The following is a 24,727-nucleotide window of genomic DNA, read 5'->3' on the forward strand; positions in this document are numbered from 1 at the left end:
CTATAGTCCTATGATAAGGTCTCAGTCCATCTTTAGTGAGCCTGTGAGCCTGGACCATGAACTTCACAATTGTTTCACAGACACAGCCCCCAATCTTAGGTGGGACAGGATGGCTAGAGTGGGCTGGAGTTGGGTATATCCCTTCCCCCAGATAGGTTAGACTCTGGTAAAATAGTTTTTCCTGAGCACAGGCCTTATTAAGAAGAACAAAATGCCCTGGCATATTTCAGAATGGTTACTTTCCCCCTCCTTATGAAAGCACTAGGGGATTTTTCTCCAGTCTTCACTGTGAGAACCTGGTAGACCTAGAGGTAAAACTCACAAAAGTGTGCAGCCCTCTCTGGAATTTTCAACTCTTAGACTTTTCCACTGAGCCTCTAGCAATTCATCAATTACAGTTCAGATTTTCCTACCCCAGTACTGGTTCCCCTGGAGATTTCTACTAGTCCATTTCTTCCCTAATAGTTGTGACTCTGTCTTACCCACCTATCTGTCTCTTCACAGTTTGCCCTGTGACTTTATTTCTCCGAGGGATCTGAAAAGAGTTGTTGAGTTTTCAGTTTGTTCAACTTTTTACTTGTTATCGGGATGGAGTGATGACTTCTAAGGTCTGTACATGCTGGACCAGAAACCGGAAGTCCTCTGTTTATTTTCACTATCTATACCGTCTCCAATATTTGAGGAGCTTATTCGTATCTACAAGGAAGAAAAGCCAAGATATAATCAGACATAGCATTTAGTAAAGCTGTGACTATTTAAAGTAATATTTTTCAGAGATCTCAGGATTATTGTCATCCTATGAGAGTGAAATTAAGTGAAATAGAATTATTTGACAAAACACATAATTTGGAAACCTAGCTTTTAATTAAAGAATTAATTTTTTTCTCCATTTTTAAGAATCTTTTCTAGCTTTTCAAAAACCTCAAAATAGTTTGTATTCTCCATGCTTCTTTAAAGTTAGTTCAGCTTAAACCAATTTGAAAATAGTGTGAACTCTATCTCCCTTGCTCTAAGTAAGGCTCTAAGTGACATTTACATTGCCAGGTCTACTTGATTCTCTTTAAGTTCTTAATTGAGCAGCACACACTTGACCATTTCTTTCTCAAGATGCTTTCCTCACTTCACTACTATGATAGCACATTCTCCAGAATTTTCTCCTTCTTCTGGGGCCGCCTCTCAGTCTCTTTTGCTGACTTGTCTTTCTCTGCCTGTTTACCCTCTAGATATTGACATTTCTTAGCATTTAGACCTGGGCCCTGTTTTCCCTGTAAACTCTAGTAATTTCATCCACTTCCATGGCTTTAAATCATCTGTGTGCCCATTCTGAACTTTATGTGTCCACCTTGGCCATGTCTTCTGTTTTCCCCTCTGGAAAGTTTTCTGTGACCCAGAATAACTTGGATCTCAAAGGATAGAAAGAAAACATAATAAAATATTAATAGTGGTGATATTGTGGGTGATTTATATTTCCTTCTCCTTTCTTTGACTTTCTAGAGGTTTTCTGTAGAACTCTGAAGCTTACAAAGTATTCTCAAATGTTTAATCTCATTTTGATACTCTCAACAACAGATTGTGAGCTTCTAGACATCAGCTGGTAACTGGATTTCTAAACCAGGAAGTCAGTCCTCTACTTCAGGTGTCTTTGGATTATACCGTGCCATCTCATTTGAAGCAGAATGTTTAAATCTTTATCAGGTTTGACTGTGCTCCGGCTGCCAGGCAATTATTTAACAGTGTGAGTTTTGATCCTGCAGGTGGATTTGATATGGAAGTAAAAGGTTGGGGTGGAGAAGATGTTCATCTTTATCGAAAATACTTACATGGTGACCTGATTGTGATTCGGACTCCGGTTCCTGGTCTTTTCCACCTCTGGCACGAGAAACGCTGTGCTGATGAGTTGACCCCTGAGCAGTACCGCATGTGCATCCAGTCCAAAGCCATGAACGAGGCCTCTCACTCACACCTGGGAATGCTGGTCTTCAGGGAGGAGATAGAGACGCATCTTCACAAACAGGCATACAGGACAAATAGTGAATCTGTTGGTTAATGTAATCAGTGACACGTTAGTCTGAACCACAAACCAGCACTATTTATTTAGCCTTAATTCCAATTCCAGATGCAGTGCCTCTTTCAGAGAAGACGTGCTTATCTTTTGTGTTCTTGCTGACATTACTTTAGCAATTTAACTTAGTGTGAGAAGAAAAAGCAAGTTTTACAATGCAAAGTCTCTGTTTTATGAGTATACTTCACTATGGAATCATTGACAAATCAAAATCTGGTATTTGTTCTAAGAGTAGCTTTGAGTTAATTTTACCCGGCTTCATGTTCTGATGTGTATCCTGGTTGCGTCTGGGCTGAGGGATGGAATGTGTTGTGCTGAAGGTGGGTCGGGAGCATCCTGTTCCCAAAGAGAGGATGGAGTGTTATGGATGGAGTGTGTGGATAAGGGCTCTTCACCTACTGACCACTGAGTCACCCTACTTGGTTTTAAATTAAGATCTTTGGGCAGTTGCTTAAAGGATCCTTTTTCACTGAAGCAGAGAATAATTAAATGACACATCTAAAATCCCCAACTAATCAAGAGAAGGCAGAGGCAAAAATCCCTCAACTTTGTGTTGTTGCCTAGCCCCCTCAATGCCTGTTTTTAAACAAATGGGTAATAGTAGAAAATACTAAGGTTATAATCTGTGGCTTGATTAAAAATATAATGTATTTCTAATTTAGCATCATGTTCAGGATTAGGAGTCAAAGTTGCTGTAGACTGTTTTGAACAAACAGAAATAAACATGGAAACGTCTTTAACAGAACAGTTAATTATGCTGGAGTATAGGACACTAGGGGTGTCTGGGACGTCAGTTTACATGAGCCAGGACCTTCTTGTGGTGGTTCAGAATAGATGAACATAACATGGTGTCGTGTGTTTTTTGCTTTGTATTGTCTTATTTAGCATGGATCCATATGTATGTATTATCCTTTTTTTCTAATATGTTAATTAAGCTACATCTGTGTTATTATAATACTTTGAGTTGAGGAGGAGTTTCACTGAAGGAAGAAAAACCAAACAATTTAATGAGGTATACCATAAGATCATACTGATTCGAGAAAAGGGGAGGAGGGGAAGGTTGTCTAAATGGAAATCTGAATTACAGAATATTTTAGAAAAATATATAACTTGCAGATAGAATGATGTTTTAATTGAGGTGTAAATTATATTAAGGAGACAAGATGAATAAGAAATTATATTCAGATATGACTGTACTATGTTATTTATCACACATGGATCTTTTACCATATGGTCAATTGCTGGACCCACAAATTGGAGATATGGTGAAAGGCATGCATAGATTTTTGAACCCTTGGCTTTTAAAAGGGACCTATATTGAATTCTTTTTATTTGTATAGAAACCCCCGGAAATTCATAGAAGACAAATCATTACTCTTTTTGCTCAGTAAATCATATCATCTGAAATATTATAAATCCCAAATTTCTTGGTGCTACATGAATTCAATTTTATAATAACTCTTACTAAATATTCTTACAAGTTTTTAGTTGGGGTAGCATTTAGGCTTAGTTTTTTAAGATGTGTAAAATGTTCTCTGCAAAATTGCTCAGGCCATTGTCTCCTATTATATACAGTTATTTATTGTGAAGACCAGTGAATTAAAGTATGTAAAGTGAGAGAACCTAATTATTTGCAAAAGTGAGTTGTAGCTGGTTTTTTAACAGAATCAAATGATTTTTTTTCTCCTTTTTTTTTAAAAAAAAAGCTTTTCATATAAAGATGGAAGCTAAGCAATGGAAACATTACTCTGTTTTTGACAGTAAAAGGTACCAATAAAGTATTTTATTACTGAAAGTTAAATGAAAATGTGATAAGTTAATTTCTTTCTGTTGTAAAATGTCATAAATACAGAAAAGTGTATGACATGTAAGTGTGTACTTTAAAGAATAATAAAGCCAACGCTAGTGCACCAGCTATTCAGCTTAGGATATAGAACATTACCAGTGGAAGGCCTCTGTGTGCCCTTTCTCGATTACATACCCTCACTCTCTCCATAGTAGTCACTATCCTGATTTTTGTGATAGTTTTTCACTCATTTTTCTTCACAGTTTTCCCAACTATGTATGTATCTCTACCCAATGACTATTTTGCCTGTTTTGAATTTGTATGCATATTATTTCATTATACTCTAACTTTCAGTATTTTGTTTTGAAGGTTAACTCATGTTAATCTCAAAATTAATTCATTTTCATTACTGATTAGTATTCCACTGAATGAAAATACTGTAGTAGTATTCTACTGTTTATAGATATTTGGATCATTCATAGTTTTTTTTTGTTTACTTATTTGCTTTTGCTATCACAAACAATGTTGTCATGAATACTGCTGTGCGTGTCTCTTAGGAGTGTGCGAGACTTTCTCTAGGAGTAATGATGCTAAGTCATCGGTTGTGTGTACGCTCAACTTACTTTCCAAAGTGGACCGCCTCCAGCACTGTAAGAGATTCACTTTGCATCCGTGGCAATACTTAATTTTGTCAGGCTTATTAATTCTTGCTAATCTAGTGGGCTTTAGGCATGAATTGTAATTATAATTTTCATTTCCAGTCTTTTTGCCCATTATTATAAGTTTATAGGAATTCTTCACATATTCTGGGTACCAATTCTTGTTGGTTAAATGTTTACAAGTAACTTCTCCCAGGATGTGGCTTGTCTTTCCCATTCTTGATGGTACTTTTTGATGAATAAAAATTAACTTTAATGTGTTCAATTAATCTTTTTCCTTTATGTTTTCTTTTTATTACTGATTTATGACCTCATAATAGAGAAGGGTATCTTAAAGCTATTGTCCTGTATTATCTTCTGAATACCTCATACATAGCTTTGCTTTATCCCAGTCATAAAAGTGGAAGAGGTTTTGTGTATTATGTGACGTAAGGATTGCATTTCACTTTTTTCCAGCGTTGCCTTACTATGAAGTCCATATTTTACCCACAGATCTGCAAAACCACTCTCATCCATCAGATGTCATACACACACAGGTCTGCTCCTGAGCTCTCATCTGTTCAGCAGATTAGGCTGTCTCTCACCACGACATCACATCACAGTCTAATATTACTGTAACATTATAGGAGTTGATCATTTCTGAGAATTAATCGGCTCACCTTGTTCTTAAAGATTGTCATGGCTGTTTGCAGCCTTTGTACTTTCATATAAGTTTTAGAATAAGCTTGTTAAGTTTAATGAAAACTTGTGAATTTTTATTAGAATCTCATTGAATCTATAAGGTCACTTTGGGGAAAATGTACATCTTTATCATACAGAGCCCTCTGATCCTTGAACATGACATTATCTGTTTTGGTCTTTATTGTCTTTCAATTAAGTTTTATACTTTTTCATACAGTGGATTTTCGTGTATTATTTTTTTAGATTTTTTTTCCTAGGTAGTTTGCATTTTTTATGCCATTGTAACTATCTTTTATTTATTTTTATTGTCTATTGCTGGTATTTAGAAATCAGACTGGTTTTTGTGTGTTAATTTTTGTGTTCAGTAGCCTTGCTGAGCACAATTCTAATAATGTATTTCTAGTTTCTTTCACATTTTTCTGTTATCTATGAGTAGTAGAAGTTCTGTTTCTTATCAATTTTTATATCTTTATTTTTCTTGTCTTACTGTGCTTGTTAGGATTTGTTGTGCAGTGTTGACTGGAGTGATAGTAGAGAACTTCCTGCCCATATTTCTTATTTCAAGGGAGACATTCTCAGTGTTTCATCAGTAAGTATGGTATTTGCTCTAGGTGTTTTTATAAATACCCTTTATTAAGTTAATAAAGTTACTTTCTATTATTACTTGGCAAGTTTTTATCATGCTTGAGAGTATTTATCAAATATTTTTACTATATCTTTTGAGATAATTATATGATTTTTTCCCATCTTTAATATGTTAAATTGATGAATTAGGTTAATTGTCTGAAGTACCCTTGCATTCCTGGGGTCAATGCCAAGCTGTCATTGATGTGTTATATTATCCTTATACATTGCTGGATTCGGTTTGAATGCATACACAAACACATATTTATTTACATATTTGTATATATTTGTGTGTGTATGGGTGTGTATATTATATATGTACTTTTTCAGGTGTTTTTCATCTGTGTTCATGAGTAAGATTGCCTGTATGTATTATACTTCCTTTCTCACCCTTGGGCTTTTCTATTAAGGTTTTACTAGCTTATAAAATAAGTTACAGGTGTTCCTTTGTACTCTGTTTCTAGAAAAGTTTTGTAAGACTGTAATTATTTCTTCCTTGAATATTTGACAAAACTTCCTGAAAGCCACCTGGGCGTGAACTTTTCTAGATAGTAAGATCGCTGATCACTGGTTCAGTTTATTTAATGATTGTAGAACTGTTCAGATTTTCTGTTTCTTCTAGAGTCATTTTCGATTGAGTTGTTTTAGGTAAGGTGCTGTTTCCTAGGAATTTATCCTGATACATTTGAAATTTTAGATGAAATGTACAAAGTTGTTTGCCATTTCCTCTTGTTACCTGTGTAATATGTATGCGATCTATAGTGATAGCTTCTTTCTCATTCCTGATACTGTTTGTTTGTGCTTTTCTTTTTTCTTGAATAGTCTTGCCAGGTGTTGGCAAATTTTTCTCAGTCCTTCCAAATAACTGACCCCCTGCCAGCCACATATGAGAGACTCAGTTGCTTCACATCCTCCCCAGCACAGTATTTTCAGTGTTTTTAATTCAGACTCTTTAATTTCTGTTGGGTGTGTACAGTTATCTCCTTTTGAGTTTAGTGTAGTTTATCATCAGGGAAATAATGTTGAGTATCTTTTCATATGCTTATCAAGGCCATTTGGATATCTTGTTTGTGAAATGCCTATTCCATTTTTTTGCCCTTTTTCTTTAATTGGCTTTTTTAAAAATTGATGTGTAGGAGTTACTTATATATTCTGGATATGAGTCTTTTGTCAGATTTATATATTACAAATATCTTCTCCCAGGCAGGGGACTGTTCTTCATTCTCTTAATGTTATCTGTTAATAAGCAAAAGTTCTTAGTTTTAATAAAGTCCAGTTGATCTGTTTTCTTTCTTTTATGGCTAGTGGTTTTGGTGTCCAGTTTTAAAAACCTTTGCCTACTCCAAAGTAAAGAAGAAACATTCATGTTTTCTTTTAAATGCTTTATTGTATTGCCTTTCGTATTTAGATCTATGATTCATATGGAAATAATTTTTATATAGTATGCAGTAGGAGTCAAGATTCATCCTTTAGCATTTCTTTTAGTGAAGGTCTGATAGCAAACTCCATTTTAGTGTATAAATATCTTTATCTCATTTAAGAAATATTTTTTGAAGTGTTGAGAATTCTAGGTTGAGAAATCTTTTAGCGCTGTCAACTTTAATAATACAATCAGTTATTTTACCAGGAAAAGCGAGTTTATTCGGGAATAGCCAGAGGAATTGCAATTCTGGGCATGTGAACTACGGTGGACCATAGGCAAATCAGAGAGCAAGGAAAGGAAACTTCGTTCTCTAAGGTAAAAGGGGGAATTGGGAGGGACTGTATTAACCCAAGGGTCCATTGGAGGAAGCTGGGAGTTCACAGTATGGAGGCTTCTCATTGGTGGGCTTCTGTAGTCTCTGACTGGCTGGCCTGTGCTCAGGGGAGAGAAGTTTTCTTCTTCCTGGTTGGTGGTAAAGCGGGCAACACTTTTCTGTGATGGAGATGTTTGCTCTCTCTCTTCCTGTTTGGAGTAATTGGTGATGTGTAGCTAGGTATGAGAACTCCCCCTCCAGGCCTGTCCAACTCTAACTCTAGCTGAGGTTTCTTTAATTCCACAGCACATCGATGTTATTATTCCACTGTCTTCTGCCTTCAGTTATTTCTGTTGTGAAGTAAGCTCTCAGCTTAACAGTTGATATGCCTTTGAAGGTAATCAACCTTCTTTTTCTCCAGCTGTCTTTAAAATCTCTTCTTTATCTCTGTTCTGTATCACCATGATATGTCTGTGTGCAGATTTTGTTTTTGTTTTTTGTTTTTTATCCTGCTTGAGAATCTTTGGGCTTCTTGGATTGTCTTTTGTCAATTCTGGAAGATTCTCAGCTATTTCATTTTCATTGTCTCTGCCTTCTCTCTTTCCTTCTGTAACTCTGATAACATACGTTAAACCTGTTTCATATTTTCCAATCTTTGTCTCTCTGTGTTACATTCTGGTAATTTATACAGAATTTTGTCCAGATGGATTTGGAAAAGAACCAAATAGAGCATCTAGAAATGAAAATGAATTTTTGAAATCCAATAGGTGGGTTTAACAGAATATTAGACACAGCTAAGGAGAGGCTTTTAAAACTAGAATATAGGTTAGAATGTTTGCTTCTGCTGAGTAACTTAGGGACAGTACCAGTTCAGGGCCATGTTAAACTAAATTCTCAGCTTTAAGGTTTTTTGACCAGTGTGATTTGTGCTGCAAAACTTCGTAAAACTCACTGACTTGTGGTTATAAATTATCAGGGGCAAATTTTCCCCATCTCCATTCAGTGCCAAGGTTCAAAACAGGCAATCTTCCTTAACCCCCCTTGGTGGGGTTGGAGTAGGAGTGCTTTATTTCAAGTTCACTGTTACACTGAGGGGTGGCTTTTTGGGATGTCAGCTTTATGGGCTAGGGTCTCCTATTTGACCCTTCTTCTTGAGCAAGCTCAGGACTTCCTTCTCTATCCCCCTTGTGGATTGGAAAATGAAGCTCTGGGTTTCTGCCTTCACTTGGATGTTAAAGTTTTGCATAAGTTTATTAGTCAATTTCAGTAGGCAAGCACTTAGTCTTTCATGCTGCCAGAAATGAACAGGTGCTTAACTTAAACGTTCTTATATTCTTGACAACACTGTTCCCTTAACATTGTTGCTGAAGATCCATATCTGAGAGTCCTGGGTATGCTGAGATAGAAGCGTGTGGGGTTTGGGCAGCAACCCTTCACCTTCCTCCTAGTATCATGAATGCCTTTTTGAGACTAAAGATAGAAATTATGTTGGCATGATCTAAAGTTACCAGCCTATAGGTGGATAGTAAGTTTTTCATTTAGAAAGTAGCTTTGAATCCCAACTTCGCGTGCATTTCTTCTCCTATTTTTTTTTTAAGATTTTTAGTTTTGGTTTTTTAAAATTTATTTATTTTTATTTTTGGCTGTGTTGGGTCTTCGCTGCTGTGCACGGGCTTTCTCTCTAGTTGTGGTGAGCAGGGGCTACTCTTTGTTGCGGTGCATGGGCTTCTCATTGCGGTGGCTTCTCTTGTTGTGGAGCACGGGCTCTAGGTGCGCGGGCTTCAGTAGCTGTGGCACGGAGGCTCAGTAGTTGGGGCTTGCGGGCTCTAGAGCTCAGGCTCAATAGTTGTGGCATAACGGGCTTAGTTGCTCTGCGGCATGTGGGATCTTCCTGGACCAGGCCTTGAATCCATGTCCCCTGCATTGGCAGGCAGATTCTCAACCACTGTGCCACCAGGGAAGCCCTCTTCTCATATATGTTTATATCTTGGTTATATTTGACACTTAAGTGATTCTTCGGTAATGTTAGAATATATTTGTATTGACCAGGACTTGAGTTGTTCCTTTGAGAAGGGCACTTAATAATCCTTTGCTTCACTTTTCCCAGAAGATTCCTCTCTCTGTGGGAGAAGTGGCATTCAGTTTCATCAGGGGTGCCACTGCTGGTACACAGCTAACACTGACCACTTCTAATGCAGCAGGCATTGCACTTTCTGCCATATAACATTACAACAACCCATGAGATCAAGAGTATTGTAATTCCACTTGAATCATGGGGAAATGGAGGCTTAAAAAGGCAGACAGCTTGTCCAAGGGTACCCAGCTGGGAACTGGAAACTAGGACTCAAATCCAAAGAGTTTCGATCTCGATTCCTTGCTCTTCCACTTACCCTGTCTTGCCTCCCTGAGGAACATGACCCACGTTTTACAAATGTGTAGGTGTGATAGGTGTATAAAAATCTTAGTTTTGTCACAGAAGTCTCTGTGGCCTTAGTAGAGATTCTTGGCTTATCTTCCTGTCGCATCTGATGCTGTTAACAGGTTTGTCCCTGAAACGTGTGTGTAAAGTGAAAGGTGGTAACCCTCGGTCATCCCATGGAGTTAGGAGCTGCACACTGCGCTGGTCGCTGGCCACACAGCTACACGCCAAGAGGCTTCTACACAGAAAGAGCTGAGGCTCTAGTGCATGAGACGGATGCCAACAGTGTGGTGTGGATGGTGGGGCAAGGCCGGAGGAGCACGAGCGCTACTCACCAGGAAGACGTAAGGAGGCTCAGAGAACGTGTGTGGGAGAACGGGGTGGCAAGTGTACTGGAGAGGTGCACGTGCACAGCATGTGAGTCTAGTGCCCGAGCAGCAGCGTGCCCCTGGGAGAGGTGGGCAGGAGCCAGGTCCCGCAGAACCCTGCCCACCAGGAGAGCTTCTCCAACCTGCCTGGGCTCCCCGCTCCCGTGTTTCCCATTCAGCGGGTCTGCGCAGGGGCCCTGAGAACATCTCAGACAAGTTCCCAGTGTTGCTGCTGCTGCCAGGCTGGGACCCACACCTTGAGCAGCACTGCCTGGAGGGACCACCCATGGGTGAAGGACAGGGCCGTGCCGAGCCAAGCCAGCTCGCGTCCTGCTCCCAGCTCCGTATCCAAGATGCAGGCTAGATGTGCTGCTCCTTCTTCAGCTGAGGTAGGTAGAAACTTCCAAAAGTAACTTTACCAAGAAAGTAAGGATGCCCTTAAATGGAAGGACCTAAAAAGGGTTGTCACTTACCCAAAAGTCACTTAGGCATCCTCACAGGGGTCCTCGTTTGCTCCACAAACACCTGAGCACCTACTGTGTGCTGTTACTCCGCGAGGCACGTGGAGCGGCAGCAGGTGATGAGGCCCCGCTGGCCTCGCCTTCCGTCCACTAGCTATTTAAACGTACGTAAGGTTAGAAGTTCTGTTCTTCAGTCGTACTGGCCACATTTCAGGGCTCAGTCCCTCTGTGTATCTAGCAGCACTGTACTGGGTGATGCAGTACAGAATACCCCCTCAGCACAGGAAGTGTTCTGCTGGGCGCTGCTGCTCGAACGGGCTGAGTTGGCCCTGAAGGAGCAGGGTCAGGTCGGGTGAGCTGTCGCGGGCAGACCTCATCCAGCCTGGGCACTGCTGAGGGTGGCAGTGGGAGGCAGGCCAGAGAAGAGCAGTGTCTCGGTTCTTTTCCTTCAGCACCACAAGCTCTCGTGTGCCCCTCAACAAATCCCTTTTACTTAGTGCTCCCGAGCGTGACCCATTGAAACAGAAGGAGAACCGCGCAGCAGAAAGACGTCGGCAGGCACTCCCCAATGTCCCCAACCCCCAGAGAGACCCACAGCACCCATGGACACTGAAGGTTCTTGTTAGTCCTGCAGTAAAGGAACCTTGACAGCCGTTTAAGGTAGGGTTCCTGAACTGACATGACCATGTAATTCAAGCTGCTAGTGATATCCTTCTGGATCTTTCTTTGAGGAAAGCAGCATAGAACATGCCTCTTGTACAGCTTTGTTTTGTTTTGCAATATTTGAAAAGCCCTCTTTCAGAACATGGAGGTGAGAGCTGCTTGCTCCATCTCTGAAAGGCCCTGGCAGTCTCGTCCTCCCCCCTGGCCTGGGCATCCCCAGGCCTCCTGCCAACACAGAACTGCGCACAGAGAACAGGCACACGAGGGGAGCAACATGTTCTTTTATTGATGCAAGTACGTCCAGTCACACCAACAGTTGACATCCTTTATTATTATAAAGTACAGCTTTATACGCAGAGTTCATCTCAAAATACCAAAACATCATAGGGTATGTATCAAATTGGGAAAATAAAGTAGCAAATGTAGCACTGTGTCAGGTCGGTACTAGAACTGATGACCAAGTGAAGCGCACACTGATGTGAAAGCTCCTTAATACACGGACAGAAAAGGTTCTAACATTGTATTCCAAATATATATTCTCAAGTTTTAAACCTTTCTCTCAAATACATAAACAAAGCAATATGTACTGTCAATATACAATATGTACTATCTAGAACGTCTGAAAAGTGCAAAAACACTGTGACAATACAGTGTAAATATCCTTGCTCCACCCTGGGCTGAGGGCGACATCAGCATCGGATCATGGAACCACCTCCCCCTGAGGCCTCGCCTTCACATCTCCAGGCTCTCCTAGGAGTTTTGGGAATTAGCAACTAACTGTCCTTACCCAGGCCTGCCAGCTGGAGGCTCCGGCGGAAGCCAGCCATGTGGAGAGAAACAGGGTGAGTAGTTCCAAATCTGCTTGGATGCAATGACAGCCCTGCCATGAGGGATACACAGTCAGCATGAATTGCCCATTTCTGGCCTTGGAGGGAGCAGGGCTGTCACTGTCCCACGGCTGGGAAGTCGGAAGATGGAGAGTACTCCTCGAGTTCGGGTGTGGAAAATACCTCCAAATGTTGGGCAGCTTTACGTGAGTGGGCTCCAGCAGGTACTGGCCTGGCTAACCTTTCATGTTTCACATTCCGTTAGGGGAGCCCAATCCCCCACCCAGAGGACAGGAGGATACTGATTTGTAAGTTGCTTCTTTTGACTTTGTACTTGAGTTTCAAGATGGCTTTATACGTCCCCATCCTTAATTGTACTTTGTATTCGCTTCATTACAGCTAAGTGTGTCAAAGTTACAGGCTGGAAAACGGACAAATCCATGACTCCCTCCTTATATTATTTTAGATTTTCTCTTTTCCTAAAATGTAGGTGAAGAACAATTTGCCAGACATCTTCCAACAGAAAATATGCTGCCAGGTGTCCCCCTGCCCTCCCCCCAACCCCCATAAATCCCTGATAAAGGAAAATGAAAATGTAAACTTCGGAAAGCCCGTATTCAAGGTTCACTTCTGGAAGTACGCAAATGAGACCTCCGGGCCACCCGAGCCCTTCTTGCCAGAACCTTGTGTGCCTGCGCTTTGAGGGCAGAGCTTCCCCGGCGCCTCCAGCGGCACTGGCTGCAGGCGAGAACGGGCCCGCCAGTACCCTCTAAGGCACTCACCCCGACATCAGAGACACTGGCTGGAAAGGAGGCAGGGCTCACGTTGGTTTTGGTTGGGTTTTTTAAAATATTTTTTTGTAAGATGTTTGTTAATAATCAAAAGTAGAAAATAAAAATCTACATTTCATTAGAATAAGATGTTATCATGGATGCCATCTCCCATGATACTCTTTCCCCACCCCTCCCCAAAGCAGGGCCCTGCCCTGTCATAAACAAAAAGCTTTAAGTGCCAAAGGTTGATGCATGAAATAATTACTTCTTTTTTTTTTTCATAAAAGTTATGTACAAAATGGACCCCAACCAGTGAGGCCTCATCTCAACCCATTATCACTCAAGATTAAAACTCAGTACGTAGGTGTGCTTAATCCCAGCGTCTGCAGGCTGCATCCGTGCCTTCAGGCTCTGTTAAGGAGAGTGGTCCTAAAGGTGAGCAGGGAACGAGGAAGTGGTCAGGCGGCCACAGGCCCTTCCCCTGAGCAAGCAGAGGGCAGGCTTGTGCTACTAGGGGAAGGCCCAGCTGCCTAGAACCGCCCATTGAGGGAGGGGTCAGGGACGTTCAAACCCCAAGCCCTCAGCCTGCACCGGGGATGCCTTCCTCTCCCCGGTCTGTAGAGAGGTGCCCTCGGCCGCCTTTCAAAAGAGCAGACACATCATGCCTCCCCCCACCCCGTCCTTTCCGTTCCCTGTAGACTCTGGTATGGGGCTGGTCTTGGGGGCTCACCGGACTGCTGCTGGAGTTCTCCTACCTGAGGGTCTTCCAGCTGTCCTTTTCCATGTGGTTCTCAGGACCTTCACTTTCGAAGGAGGCGATGAAGAGAGCTGAGAGACGAGAAGCCCCGCAGAAGCTATGTCCACACCCGGTCAGTCTGCCTCCCACCTCAGTTATCCCTTCTCAAACTCTCCCTCCCAGGGTGGAGCGAGGCCCGGGAACGAACTCCTAAACCAAGGGGGCAGCGACTTTGGGCCTCGGCTGGTCCACAGGCCTCTGCTGCGTGGGGTTCCTGGCAACCTGCCTGGGGACTCTGAGATGTTTCCTGGTTCTGCAACGCTGGCCCGACCACGTACTGGCTCTCTCAAGTGGCCTCGGGGAGCCTGATCTTTTCTTGTCCTTATCCTTGACCTGCCATCCACCCACGGCCCACCCTCATGCACTCACCCCTGCGAGCTGAGCTTCCCCAGCGTAGCATGGGAATAACAACCCTGGGAGGGCACCCTGCACGAGTCAGGGTGACCCCTACAGTTTGCAGAGGTGGACCTCACCTTCCTCGCTGTAGATGGGAGCCGTCAGCAGGTAACTCTGAATCTTCTTGTCCTTCTCGAAGGGACACTCCACCTGTGTCCATGTCATGAACTCATGGATCTGTCTGGAGATGTCCCAAAATTTCTGAAGGGGCAGAAGACCAACTGGATGTTCATTTGTCACCTGAAGCTTGGAAACCCTGGTTAGGACGGGGGACGTAGGCTCTGGCTTTGGTCGGCTCATCATTTCCCTGGTCCCAGAGAGACTGGACGGTAGCCCTACAAAGCTGACTTCGTAGCCATGGAAGCACTCTGTACAACAACAGAGCCAGCCGGTGTCTCCAAGGCCATTCAGTCCTGCCCTCCACCTGAGCCATCGGGCTGCAGCCAGGCCTGTGCTTCTGCTGTGCAGGAACCCCAAGAAGCCCCTCATTTGTGACTCTAGGCTGAGGCAGGTGTCCCAGCCACACCCAGCACAGCACCACCAACCAGAACACCCCAGGATCTCACTCTAGGGCCCTGTGGCTCCTAGCACTGTAACCAGATCATCCACCCAGAACTGGGGCCACCCTCACACCTTGAGGTCACAGGGCACCCATGACCCACTCTGGAGCCTTCAGTCCTAAAAGGCCCTTCTGCCACAGGGCTACAGCCTGGCAGCTCTCATGGCACAGATGGATTCTGCCTGTCCTAGAGCAAGGCCAGGAAGTCTGCCCTACCCTGTGCTGGGACAGCCTGGCCCCCTCCCCTCAGACCACAAGGGGGCTGAGCTGACCTTGAAGTTAATGTGTCCATTGGGCAGGTGGTTGGTGTGGATTTTGTGCAGGAAGTAGATGTCCTTAACGAAGAGGTTGAACACAGGGATGACGATCTTCTCCCGGCTGCTGTTGGCCATCTGGGATCTCTGTGTGGCCCCCTGCAGGGCTGTGCGGTAGTTGCAGAAGTTGCTGGATGGGTCCATGTGGTGCTGTGGGCAGACAGGAGGATGTGGTGGGCACTGCTCCCCCTCAGAGCTGCTCAGGAGGCCCCTTTGCAGGAAACAGCTCGGGGTGGCCCTGTACCGTCACCAGAAGAGGCCTCCTCTCCAGGAGTGAGCACAGGGGAAGGAAACCCAGAGGCACGTATCTGAGCACTGGGCTGGGGCTTTCTGGGTTTGGGTCCAGACGTCACGGGGAAAGCTGTTCAGAAATCTTGAAGCTCACACACACCTCCCTGCCCTGCTAAGTCTGGGTCTCACCTCCTTCCTTTCAAAACCTTCCTTTGCCCTTGTGCTTTCATGGACACCTCCCAAACCTGACCAGCTCCACAAGACACACTTGCAAAAACTGGATTCTCTGATCAAACACATCTAGTCAAGGCTGTAGACTCGCCTGTCAGCCCCTGGGCACCCCCCAGACGGTCCGGGACCATGGAAGTCGAACGAGGAAAAAGCCAGTCTCTGCTTGGTCGGCACTGCCCAACCTGGGGCTGTCGGCCTGCTTTTGCCAACAAACTCCTTGCTGATCCTTCCCCCGAGCTTTGCTTTAGGCGATGCCAGTTGTGACTCAGGTCCCAAGGGCCGAGGAGAGCATAGGCTACCTGCCTTCTGGGGGCACCGCGGCCAGGTCAGCGAGCACGCCCAACATCAGACAGCACTCGAGGCAGCAGGTCCTCAGCAAGGGGCCAGAGCGTGGTGGGACGCCCAGCCCTCCCCGGGCCGACTCGGGACAAGACGGGGCGCCTACCTCTAAGACGTCGAACTTGGCCGTCTTGACTTTGGACCAGGTTTTCTTCAGCCTCGCCACAGGACTGAGGTTCATGCCAGCTGCAGGGGGCGACAGCTAGGGTCAGGACGGGGGCAGGTGGGCCACACCGTGCTGGAGGGGGAGCCCCGCACACTCACAGATGATGGCCATCATGGAGTTGAAGTTCCCGATGTTGAAGCACTCTCGGGCCACGTCGATGAAGAACTCCAGCATGCGAGTCCGATGCTTCTTCTTCACCACCTGGAGGGCGGCCAGACTGCTCAGCGCGGCCCCCACTGGAGGTCATCCCCTCCCGCACCAGCCCCCGAAGGGCATTGCCCTGGGCCCAGGGAGGGGCCTCCCCAGCAGTGAGCTGCCCTGGGCCCTCAGAGCTGTCAGGCGGGGGGTGGAGGGATTCTCGCAGGCTGCAGAGGCAGGAAATGCAGCCGTGGCATTTTCAATGCTGGGCAGAGGGGCGGGAGAGCAGGCTGAGAGGACCAAGGGAGACCCAGATGAGCTGGCAGGCCATGCTGCCCCCCGATGGGTCTCTTGTAATTTAAGGCATCACTGTTGGGGGTTGGCGCTTCCAAGGCCCTGGCAATAAAAGCTTCCTGTCTCCACCTGCAACGTCCCGTCCCCTGCGGGGTACAGGGGTCAGAGCCCCAGGCGGCACGGTGGGGTCGGGAGGAGACAGGGCCGGCCCTGCTGCTGTGTGCGCCGCGCGGCACTTACCCGGCACACCTCGGTGGCCACCAGCATGCTGAGGCAGTTGAACCAGTTGTCGTAGGCCTCCAGGCTGTAGGTCTTAATCAGGTCCCCTCGGCACTGTGGGGACACAGCAGGTCACAGGGAGCCCGAGGACCCTGCCCGTGGCTGCCGCCCCAGCCCCACCCTCAGAGCCCTCAGAAGGAGCTGTGGCCAGAGGAGGAGGGGGGACAGCTGCTGGACTGGCCCCCTGGGCCCGCCCGGGTCTCCCAGGATGCCCCCACCCGGCCCTGCAGGGCTCCCCAGCAGCATGCAGCACCCTGCGTGGCCGTCCACCGAGGCCTGGGGCAGGCGCTGGGAGGCCAGACCTACGTACGTCAGGTTGTGAGGCCCGACACTCCGGAGGCGCTCAGGCGTCTGGGCGAGGCCCCCACACCCTCCCCCAGCCACCCTGGAGCACGCCGCAGCCCCTCACCCTATGCTTGTCCCGAGAGTCCATGTGGCTGACAATCTGCATCAGGTCCTCAGGGTGGATGCTGCTGACCCTCTCCTGGGTGGAACGGGGAGACAGCCGAGGAGTGACAAGCCTGCCACCCTCAGGCAGGCCCCGCACGCAGCAATGGAGGGCGTGTCGAGAGCAGCAGTCACGACCTCCCTGCAGGCATGCTCCTCAGCCATGGGTTCCTCGATCAGAGCACCCAGACAGTGGGCAGGCCCCCCAGGTGTACCCCAGCGTCTGGAAGGCCCTCCCCTGGGAGGCGACAGCCTCAGCAGTAGCTGCTATGTGCAGGGCCCCTGCCCAGCCTGGGCACAGGCAGGATGAGGGGACGGGGCAGGGAGAGCCATCCCCCCTTGAAACCCTTCACCTCTTCCCGAGCCACTCCTCCATCCTGAGGCCACTGCAGTCCCCATCACCCCAGCCCCTCCCGTTAACATGGGGCTGCCGTGATCCTGGGGACCCAGGTACCAAGAAACCCTCTGCTCAGGTGGACACACAGCCGCCAGAGGCAGCGCTTGGGGCTACCAAGCAGGCTTCCCCTAACACCCCGGTCCGACGGGCAGGGGAAGGCCCTGTGGCGCCATGTTGGGAAGGTGCCGGCGTGAGCGTCAGTGAACACACCCCAGCCCATCCTGGGAAGGGCGCACTGCAGCACTGACCAGCTCGATGTGAGTCAGCTGCTGGGCCAACACCAGGGGGTCACAGCACACGCCCAGGATGTCCTTCTGCGCGGCTGGCGGCTTGGCCTTGAGGATGGGCCCTTTGTCCATGGCCGGTGAGCGGAGCTTCTCACGCAGCTCCTGAAGCTGGCTCCGGGCAGCCAGGGACAGCAGCAGGCTCTGTGTCATTTGGGCGATGGCCTTCTTCACCGTGCCATTCTCCTGGGAGGGGCGGGGGCAGAGAAGGTGCTGGCCTGGGCTGGCAGCAAGACCTGCACCGCGCCGGAGGAACCCATCTCGTCTCCAGGGATGTGTCTAACTTTGAGCCCACATCCCCTAGCCAGACCTGCCATGAGCACTTGGGCCTCTGACAGCAGGGTGGGGCACAGTGTGGGCTCCGCTGAGGGCTGCAGGGGAGGGTGACTCCACAGCCGTCCCGAGGAGAAGGGAGCTGAAGGCCAGGGCTAGGCTTCTGGGTCTGAAAAACATGGCTTTCTGGGTGGCGGCCGGCTGAGCTACTTCTCATGGCCTTTCCACCGTAGGAGGGGCCCACGGTAGGGACAAGGGACTCCAGAAGGGCTTCCTCCAGGGCTAGGAGCCTTCCTTCCCTGGGTGGGAGCAGCCCTGGCCCTGCCCCACTCTCCCTGGGCTTTGAGCCCTCAGGAAGGCAGAGGCGCTGAGCACACGGAGCCCAGGCTCCCACGATGGGGGCCGCCGGCAAGACCAAGTTGTCTGGAGGGCCCGTCTCAACGCTGCAGACCAAGCGGGAGCTGGGAGCTGGGAAAGGCGGACAAGGCCCTCGCTAGGCCCCCACTCCACCCACCCAAAGAGAGGGAGAAGCTGGGGCCTGGGATCACCCGACTCGGGCCACAGGGTCTCCCGCATGCGCAGGATGCCGAGGGCAAGTCTGGCCAGTTGCTGGCCAGCTGAGCGGCCCTCACGGGGCTGAGGGGCAAATGGAGCCACCCAGCAGTCCTCTTGGGAGAGTGACAGCAAAGGGGACCACATACAGAGCTGTCCCTGAAGACCCACCCCCTCCCTCAGACAAGGAACTCTGCCAGGCTCCGAGGAGGACCTCACCTCGTCACACTGTGTGACCCGGTGGGTGATGGCTTTCAGTTCGGCCATGGCCTTCTCGTCCTGGAAGTCGTAGGGGAAGGCCTCTGTCCACTCCTTCAGTAGCTGCACGATCTTGGCTGAGAAGGACTTCAGCCTGGCCTGGGGCAGGGGTCGGGGGTCGGGGGATAAAGCAAGGTCTGACCCTCCAGAGTGGGCGACAAGATGACAAGCGGTACAAGCAGCCCCAGTTCTGCAACACCCTCCGACCCGTTCCCCCACGGGACCTGTGTCCCCTGCCCCGACGCTGGGGGGAGGGCTGCTGGGTAGGGACATCCTCCACCCTGTCCACCTGCGGTTTTGTCATTCCTGCTTTGCTTCACATTCCCCTTAAGCCAGCTCTCTTTTTCACTTAAATTCATTTTCAAAGAACCTGTCCTATCGCTACCATAAATTAGTTTCATTTGCTGTCATTAGAAGTTACCCATAAAAAAGGACACGATGAAAACCAAGGAAAATCATTAACGTTAAGCAAGAGACCCCAGCCACCTTCTCTCAGTAAAAAGCAGGTCGGCAAGTGCTGGGAAGGGCCGCAGACACACCAGGCATCGTCTCCCCAGTTCCCACTGGCCCAGGTCCACACGCACATACAGCCCAAGGAGGGGGTGTGGGATGCCCAGCCGTGCTCTCCCAGCCAGTCCTCTGTGCCCAGCCCCGCACTGGCTCACGTATGCTAAACCATTCCTATGCCCGCCTTGGCTCCTGCCTGGCCCTGACCAGCTCCCCGTGCCCACCTGGCCACCCTGGACCATTCCGGCCCTGACTGCCCTCAGGGCCCAGCTCCTTCATGACCCAACTCCCCACACCTACACCTACCTGCCCCCCTCCACTCACCTCTGCTCCGCTGCCTCCACCCAGCTGACATTCCCCCCAGGTGCCCGCTGCACCCCGCACTCAGCAGGAACTACAGCCCTGCATTCCCTTCTCAGAGGCCCCGCCCTGCCTGTCATCACAGACGAAGGCGGGAGGGCTCACCCCAGGCTCCTCTCAGGCTTCTACTGTCCCCTGCTGACCCTCAGCCGAGAATTTCATCTCCCACTCACCCTGTTCTGGCTTTTCCCCACCCACGCCTTCAGGAGCCTTTCCTGATCCCCGGGCTGCAATGGGTGCCTGTCTCTGTCCCTGCCCAGCACACCCGGGGACACGCCCCTCTGGAGAGGATACTGAAGAGGGTACAGGTGTCACAGGCCTTTGCTGCAAACCTCCAGAGACAGGAGGCCCAGCCTGGTAGAGGGGAAGGTCATCAGGAACAGGCCCTGCCAGTGCCTTGACAGCACGCCCACCACCCCTGCTTCCACACCAGACCCCAGGCCTGCCCCAGGGCCTCAGGGATGAGCTGGGGTTTCTTACCCATCTTGACTGCCCGAAGCCTGACTCAATCAGAAGACATGGCAGTGAAAAACAGCCCTATCTGAGTCTCTGAAAACTCTAGCCTGAGGGTGCTGCCCGCCACCCCCCTTTGGAGGGAGCAGTGACCCAGGCTGCGTCTCCACCAGCTGGAGCCGGACTCTCCCTTCCGGAGTGCCTGGCCCTGAGCAGGAGAGCCGGCAGGGCTGTCTGCTGTGGCCCTTCCCCGGGAGTGGGTGTGAGCACCCGCCAGCGGCAGTTCCATCCAGCGCCCTGGGAGGTGGGCGCCCCTGCAGACCCCCGGGAGGCCTGCTTCAGGGACGTCAGGAGGCCAGACAAGCAGACCTGCCCCCAGCAGGGAGGGGCCCAAGCCGGGCTCGGCCGGGCCCTGTCCTGAGCAGCATTCTCTCCCAAGCGTGAGCGAGCGGGCAAGCCAGGGGCACAGAGACGGGCAGCAGCCCGGGGGCTCGTCTTTACCTTATCAGATCCGGCCTCCAGCTGCTGCCTCTGCTCCAGGCAGATCTGCCCCACGCGGGCCAGCAGGTCATGAGGGGGTATGAAGACCCGGGAGCTCAGGAGAAACGTGAAGATATACGTCCTCTGAGGGAAAGAGACAGAGGGTGAAGAGTGAGTCGGGCCCGGCGTGGCCCCCAGGTATAGCCGCGGCCTGCTCCTCCACCTGGTCCCTGCCTCCCGGGCCCAGCGTCACCTCCTGCGTGGTTTACCTCACCTCGAATGCCCTTCCTCCACTCTCGCTGCTCCCAAATCCTGCCCACCGTGCAAGGCACAGATCAAACCTCACTTCGCAGCAGCCCTCAGAGGCGTCCCCGACAAGCTCGGTTCCAGTGGTCTTACTCGGCTGGGATGCTCCCCTACCCCACGCCGGGAGCTAAACCCGGACCTGGATGTTGGCGGTATCTCTGGGCCTGTGTGGGCCTGTGGCCTGGCCCACGGTGCTCCCCTGGCCAGGCGTCCAGCCTGCTCTGGGCCAGATCCTCACTGCTCAGTGGGGCAGGGCCTGGCTGGGGGCGGTGGGGGCCTCCTTGGCCCCAGGACCCCACATCAGAAGCTGCTGCAGGCCGCTGTGCGGTCACCAGCCAGCTGTGGGCCCTGTCCCCACCTGCCACACCAGGGCCCCCCAGTCCCAAGGCCGCATGTCCTTGTCCCCTGGCCGCGGTGCAGGCTGAGGGGTGCACCTGGTCCGGGCTGAACGGCGGCAGGGAGCAGAGCCAAGGGCTCTCGGAAGCTTTTGGCTGACGTGGGGTTTAGCCCCTGTCTGCAGACAGGGCGGACTCTGGGGTGGGGAGGCTGCTTGGGGTCTCCCGGGGACTCAACTCAGTGATCTACTGCCACATGGCTTGCTGCAGGCAGGGGGCCCAGGACCCTCGGACCCTCGGCCTCCACTCCAGGTCCAAAGGAGCAGGTCTTCCGTGCTCCAGCCTAACGCAGCCTCCCAGATCGGGACTCGGCCCTCAGGCCCTCCCTGCCCCGATGCAGCCCTCAGAGGCCGCTGGGGAGGCTCTCCCTGGAGCAGCAGGGTGTCCCTGGGCTGTGCAGCACGGGTGCTCCAGGGGCCCGGCCTCTCAGTGGTGGGACCTCCAGGGCCCCTCCTGAGCAGAAGGCTCAGAGCGTGAAGGAAGGCCGCAGCTATTACACCTCGGAGCTCTCAGCCAGGGGCAGAGGAGAGCCCAAGGCAGGAGCTGCGCGGCTCCCGGGAGGAGCAGGGAGACAGACGGAGCGCCGTGTCCCCAGCCACCCACGTCTGCAGGGCACGGGCCGTGAGGGAAAGGCGGGGAGCCCGGGTGCTCGGCAGCCGGGCTGATGCCTAGCTGGACCCCCGTTCGACCTCCGCCACCCCTTGGCTCTCTCCTGGGAAGCAGGCTGGGACCCCAGGGCACAGTATTCTGGGGACAACACTGGGTGAGCTGGCTGAGGCTCCCCGGGGACAGGCCTGAAGGAGGGGAGGCCCCTCCCCCCCACCACACAAGGCCACTGTTGCACAGACCAGCACTGGGGTTGGAGGTCCCAGCCCCTGGGGGGCCGCGGCCCTGCTCCGGATGTCTTCAGGGCCTGGGGTCCCCTCTCCCTGGCTCTGCCGCCTGGCCCTCGGCTGCCACATCGGCACCACCAGCCCCAGCCAGGCCCTGAGAGGACTTCCGGGGTGGACGGAAGGACAGACAGGGGAGTGGACAGAGCCCCAGGAGGGAGGGAGGAGGCCTGACATGTCGGGGGGGCGGCCTGGAGCCCCGGAAACCCAACTGGTGGGCAGAGGGGGCAATTCCTCCCCACCCTCCCTCGCAGCCCTGTCTGTCGCCCAGAGGCCATGCGCAGGGCCCTGCCCTCAGGAGGGAGGGGGCACCCAGAGGGGCAGCTTGGCTCTCGAAAGGGAGCAGGTAACAGCCCCACTGCCACTACGAGACGTCATCTACTGGAGGCGGAAGGGAAGACACACGTGACAAGGGAACTCCTTCTCACTCTTCCGAGAACGCGCCAATGTCACCTTGAGATGAAGAGGCAGGATTCAGGTTGGCAAAGGCCCGTCCTGCCCACACACGCATGTGCCCAGGAGGGCGCGGAGGGGCCGACCTTCATTCTGAGCCACTGCAGTTCATGCACAAAACAAACTTCCCAGCTCAGAGACGGGACACTGATGGGTGGACCCTCACCAGGACTCTGAAGCCCTGGCCTTGCCCCTTAGACCCCTCTTGCTCCTCCAGGGCCACCTCCTACCTGCCTGGGGACAGCAGGGACGTCACTGCCGGTTCCCCTCTCCTAGGCTGGGGGCCAGGGTGGGAGGGAGCAGGAAAGCACAGGAGGTAGGGCCGGGGCTCCCTGCTGCCCTGCGCCTCCCCCTGCTGCTCCGTCCAGCTCTGACTAATGGGGGACCTCCCTCTCCATCCCAGCAGCAGCCTCCCTGGGAACCCAGGTCGATCCCACCAGTCACCGGGCACTCACATCGGGGTAATAGTCCACTGTGGGGACCAAGTGCTCCATCAGGGCCTCCAGGGACCCGGAGATGAGACGTCCGTCTTGGAAGACAAGGTCCCCGGAGCTGCCGGCCCCACCTCCTCGCTCCCCCATGCCGGGCTGCACCTGTCCACTACAGCTGGGCCCGAGGATGCTGGAGAAGACCACGGACGTCTGGGGCATAGTTTCCTGGGAGAAAAGAATGAGGCCGTGAGGCATCAAAGGCACCTCCGCCAGGCCCTCCTCCCAAGCCGCCTGCAGCCTGCGTGCGGGTGCAGAGCCTGAGCCCCGGCAGGGCCGGGAGGGGGGTCATTAGATGTCAGCACAGGTGGGCGGGCAGGCTCCTCAGTGGCCCCGAAGCCGCTGATCAATGTGTCTGATAAATGTTTCTTCAGCACCTGCTCTGTGCATACCAGGCCTCATTCCAGGCATCTGGACACACAAGGCCCTGCCTCCTGGGGTTCCATCCCAGTGGGAAAAGAGAAACTATGGAGAAAAACAGCACCAGGAGAATACTGAGTGTGCGGGGGGTGATCAAGGCGGCCTCAGGGAGGGGCCCTGAGACAGACTGATGCTGTTAGCTGTGCAGCTTCCCGGGATAAGAGAGGGAGGTTCGAGGCAAAAAGGACAGCAGGTGCCAAGGTCCTGAGGTCAGTGTAGGGGAAGGTGATCAGCAGGGGAGTGGTCTGGCCAGACCATGCACACCTGGGGGCCCAGGGTGCCGGACAAAGGAGTGACCTGACTCAGGGTGAAGGTCACCGTGGCCGCCGTGTGGGAGACCCAGCAAGGGAGAGATCTAAAAACCAATCAGTGGGTTTTGCCATGACAAAACCCTGGGAGACATTGCTCAGGTCAGGTGATGGCAGAGGAGGAGGGGCGGAGGGTCAACTCTGGACGCTGTGGAGAACAGTCTTCCTTCCGCCTGAGTGACTGACCAGCACGGGGAAGGGCTTTGAGGGTGGGATTTGGGGAAAGACCTGGAACTTGCTTTTGCACACGTGGATTTGAAATGCCTATTAGACACAGATGCTGGGCAGCAGTCTGGGGGCTCAGTGTGACGGGGCCTGAGGGTCCCCACCTCACACTGCAGCCAGGCTTTGCTGCAGGCTCTCGTGAGGCCCGGGAGGGTCTGCAGCCCTCTGGGCCTCAGTTTCCTCACTGCCCGGGGCAGCTGGCCGCGTCTGGAGGAGGCTCTGTGGCATCAGCTTGACGCACACCTGCCAGCCCGAGGCCTCGGAAGCTAGTGCTGTGGGCGCACTGCCCCTCCTGCTGGCCAGCGGTGGCCTGCACCATCTGCTGGGCTAGTCCCACCCTTGGAGGGCAGGGAGGCTGAAGTCCGGGGGGAGGAGCTGGCCCTTCCTGCCTTGGTGGGGACCGTGGCCAGGTGTCACCCTCTCTGGTCA

General features: G+C 50.9%; 2 protein-coding genes across 4 annotated transcripts in view; one reads left to right on the plus strand and one right to left on the minus strand.

Moving 5' to 3' along the window:
* The window catches only part of CSGALNACT2 (chondroitin sulfate N-acetylgalactosaminyltransferase 2), a 56,047-nt gene extending 51,290 nt beyond the window's left edge, over positions 1 to 4,757 (plus strand). For all 3 annotated transcript variants that reach the window (XM_060108491.1, XM_060108516.1, XM_060108510.1), the window contains one exon: positions 1,755 to 4,757. In XM_060108491.1, the coding sequence (XP_059964474.1) occupies positions 1,755 to 2,047 (293 nt within the window). In that variant the 3' untranslated portion in view covers positions 2,048 to 4,757. The remainder of the gene's footprint in view (positions 1 to 1,754) is intronic.
* Positions 4,758 to 13,463: 8,706 nt separating this feature from the next.
* On the minus strand, positions 13,464 to 23,525 carry RASGEF1A (RasGEF domain family member 1A). Its single transcript, XM_060090184.1, has 12 exons — positions 23,313 to 23,525; positions 20,835 to 20,957; positions 18,975 to 19,112; positions 17,895 to 18,116; positions 17,212 to 17,286; positions 16,764 to 16,856; positions 16,190 to 16,292; positions 16,032 to 16,111; positions 15,083 to 15,274; positions 14,329 to 14,452; positions 13,815 to 13,887; positions 13,464 to 13,488 (listed from the first exon to the last, which is right to left on the minus strand). Exons 1-12 carry the CDS (start codon positions 23,505 to 23,507, stop codon positions 13,464 to 13,466), a joined length of 1,443 nt encoding a protein of 480 aa, XP_059946167.1. The 5' UTR covers positions 23,508 to 23,525.
* Between the last annotated feature and the right edge of the window lie 1,202 nt (positions 23,526 to 24,727).

This window comes from Mesoplodon densirostris, chromosome 1 (assembly GCF_025265405.1).
Source record: "Mesoplodon densirostris isolate mMesDen1 chromosome 1, mMesDen1 primary haplotype, whole genome shotgun sequence".
Classification (NCBI taxonomy): Eukaryota; Metazoa; Chordata; class Mammalia; order Artiodactyla; family Ziphiidae; genus Mesoplodon; species Mesoplodon densirostris.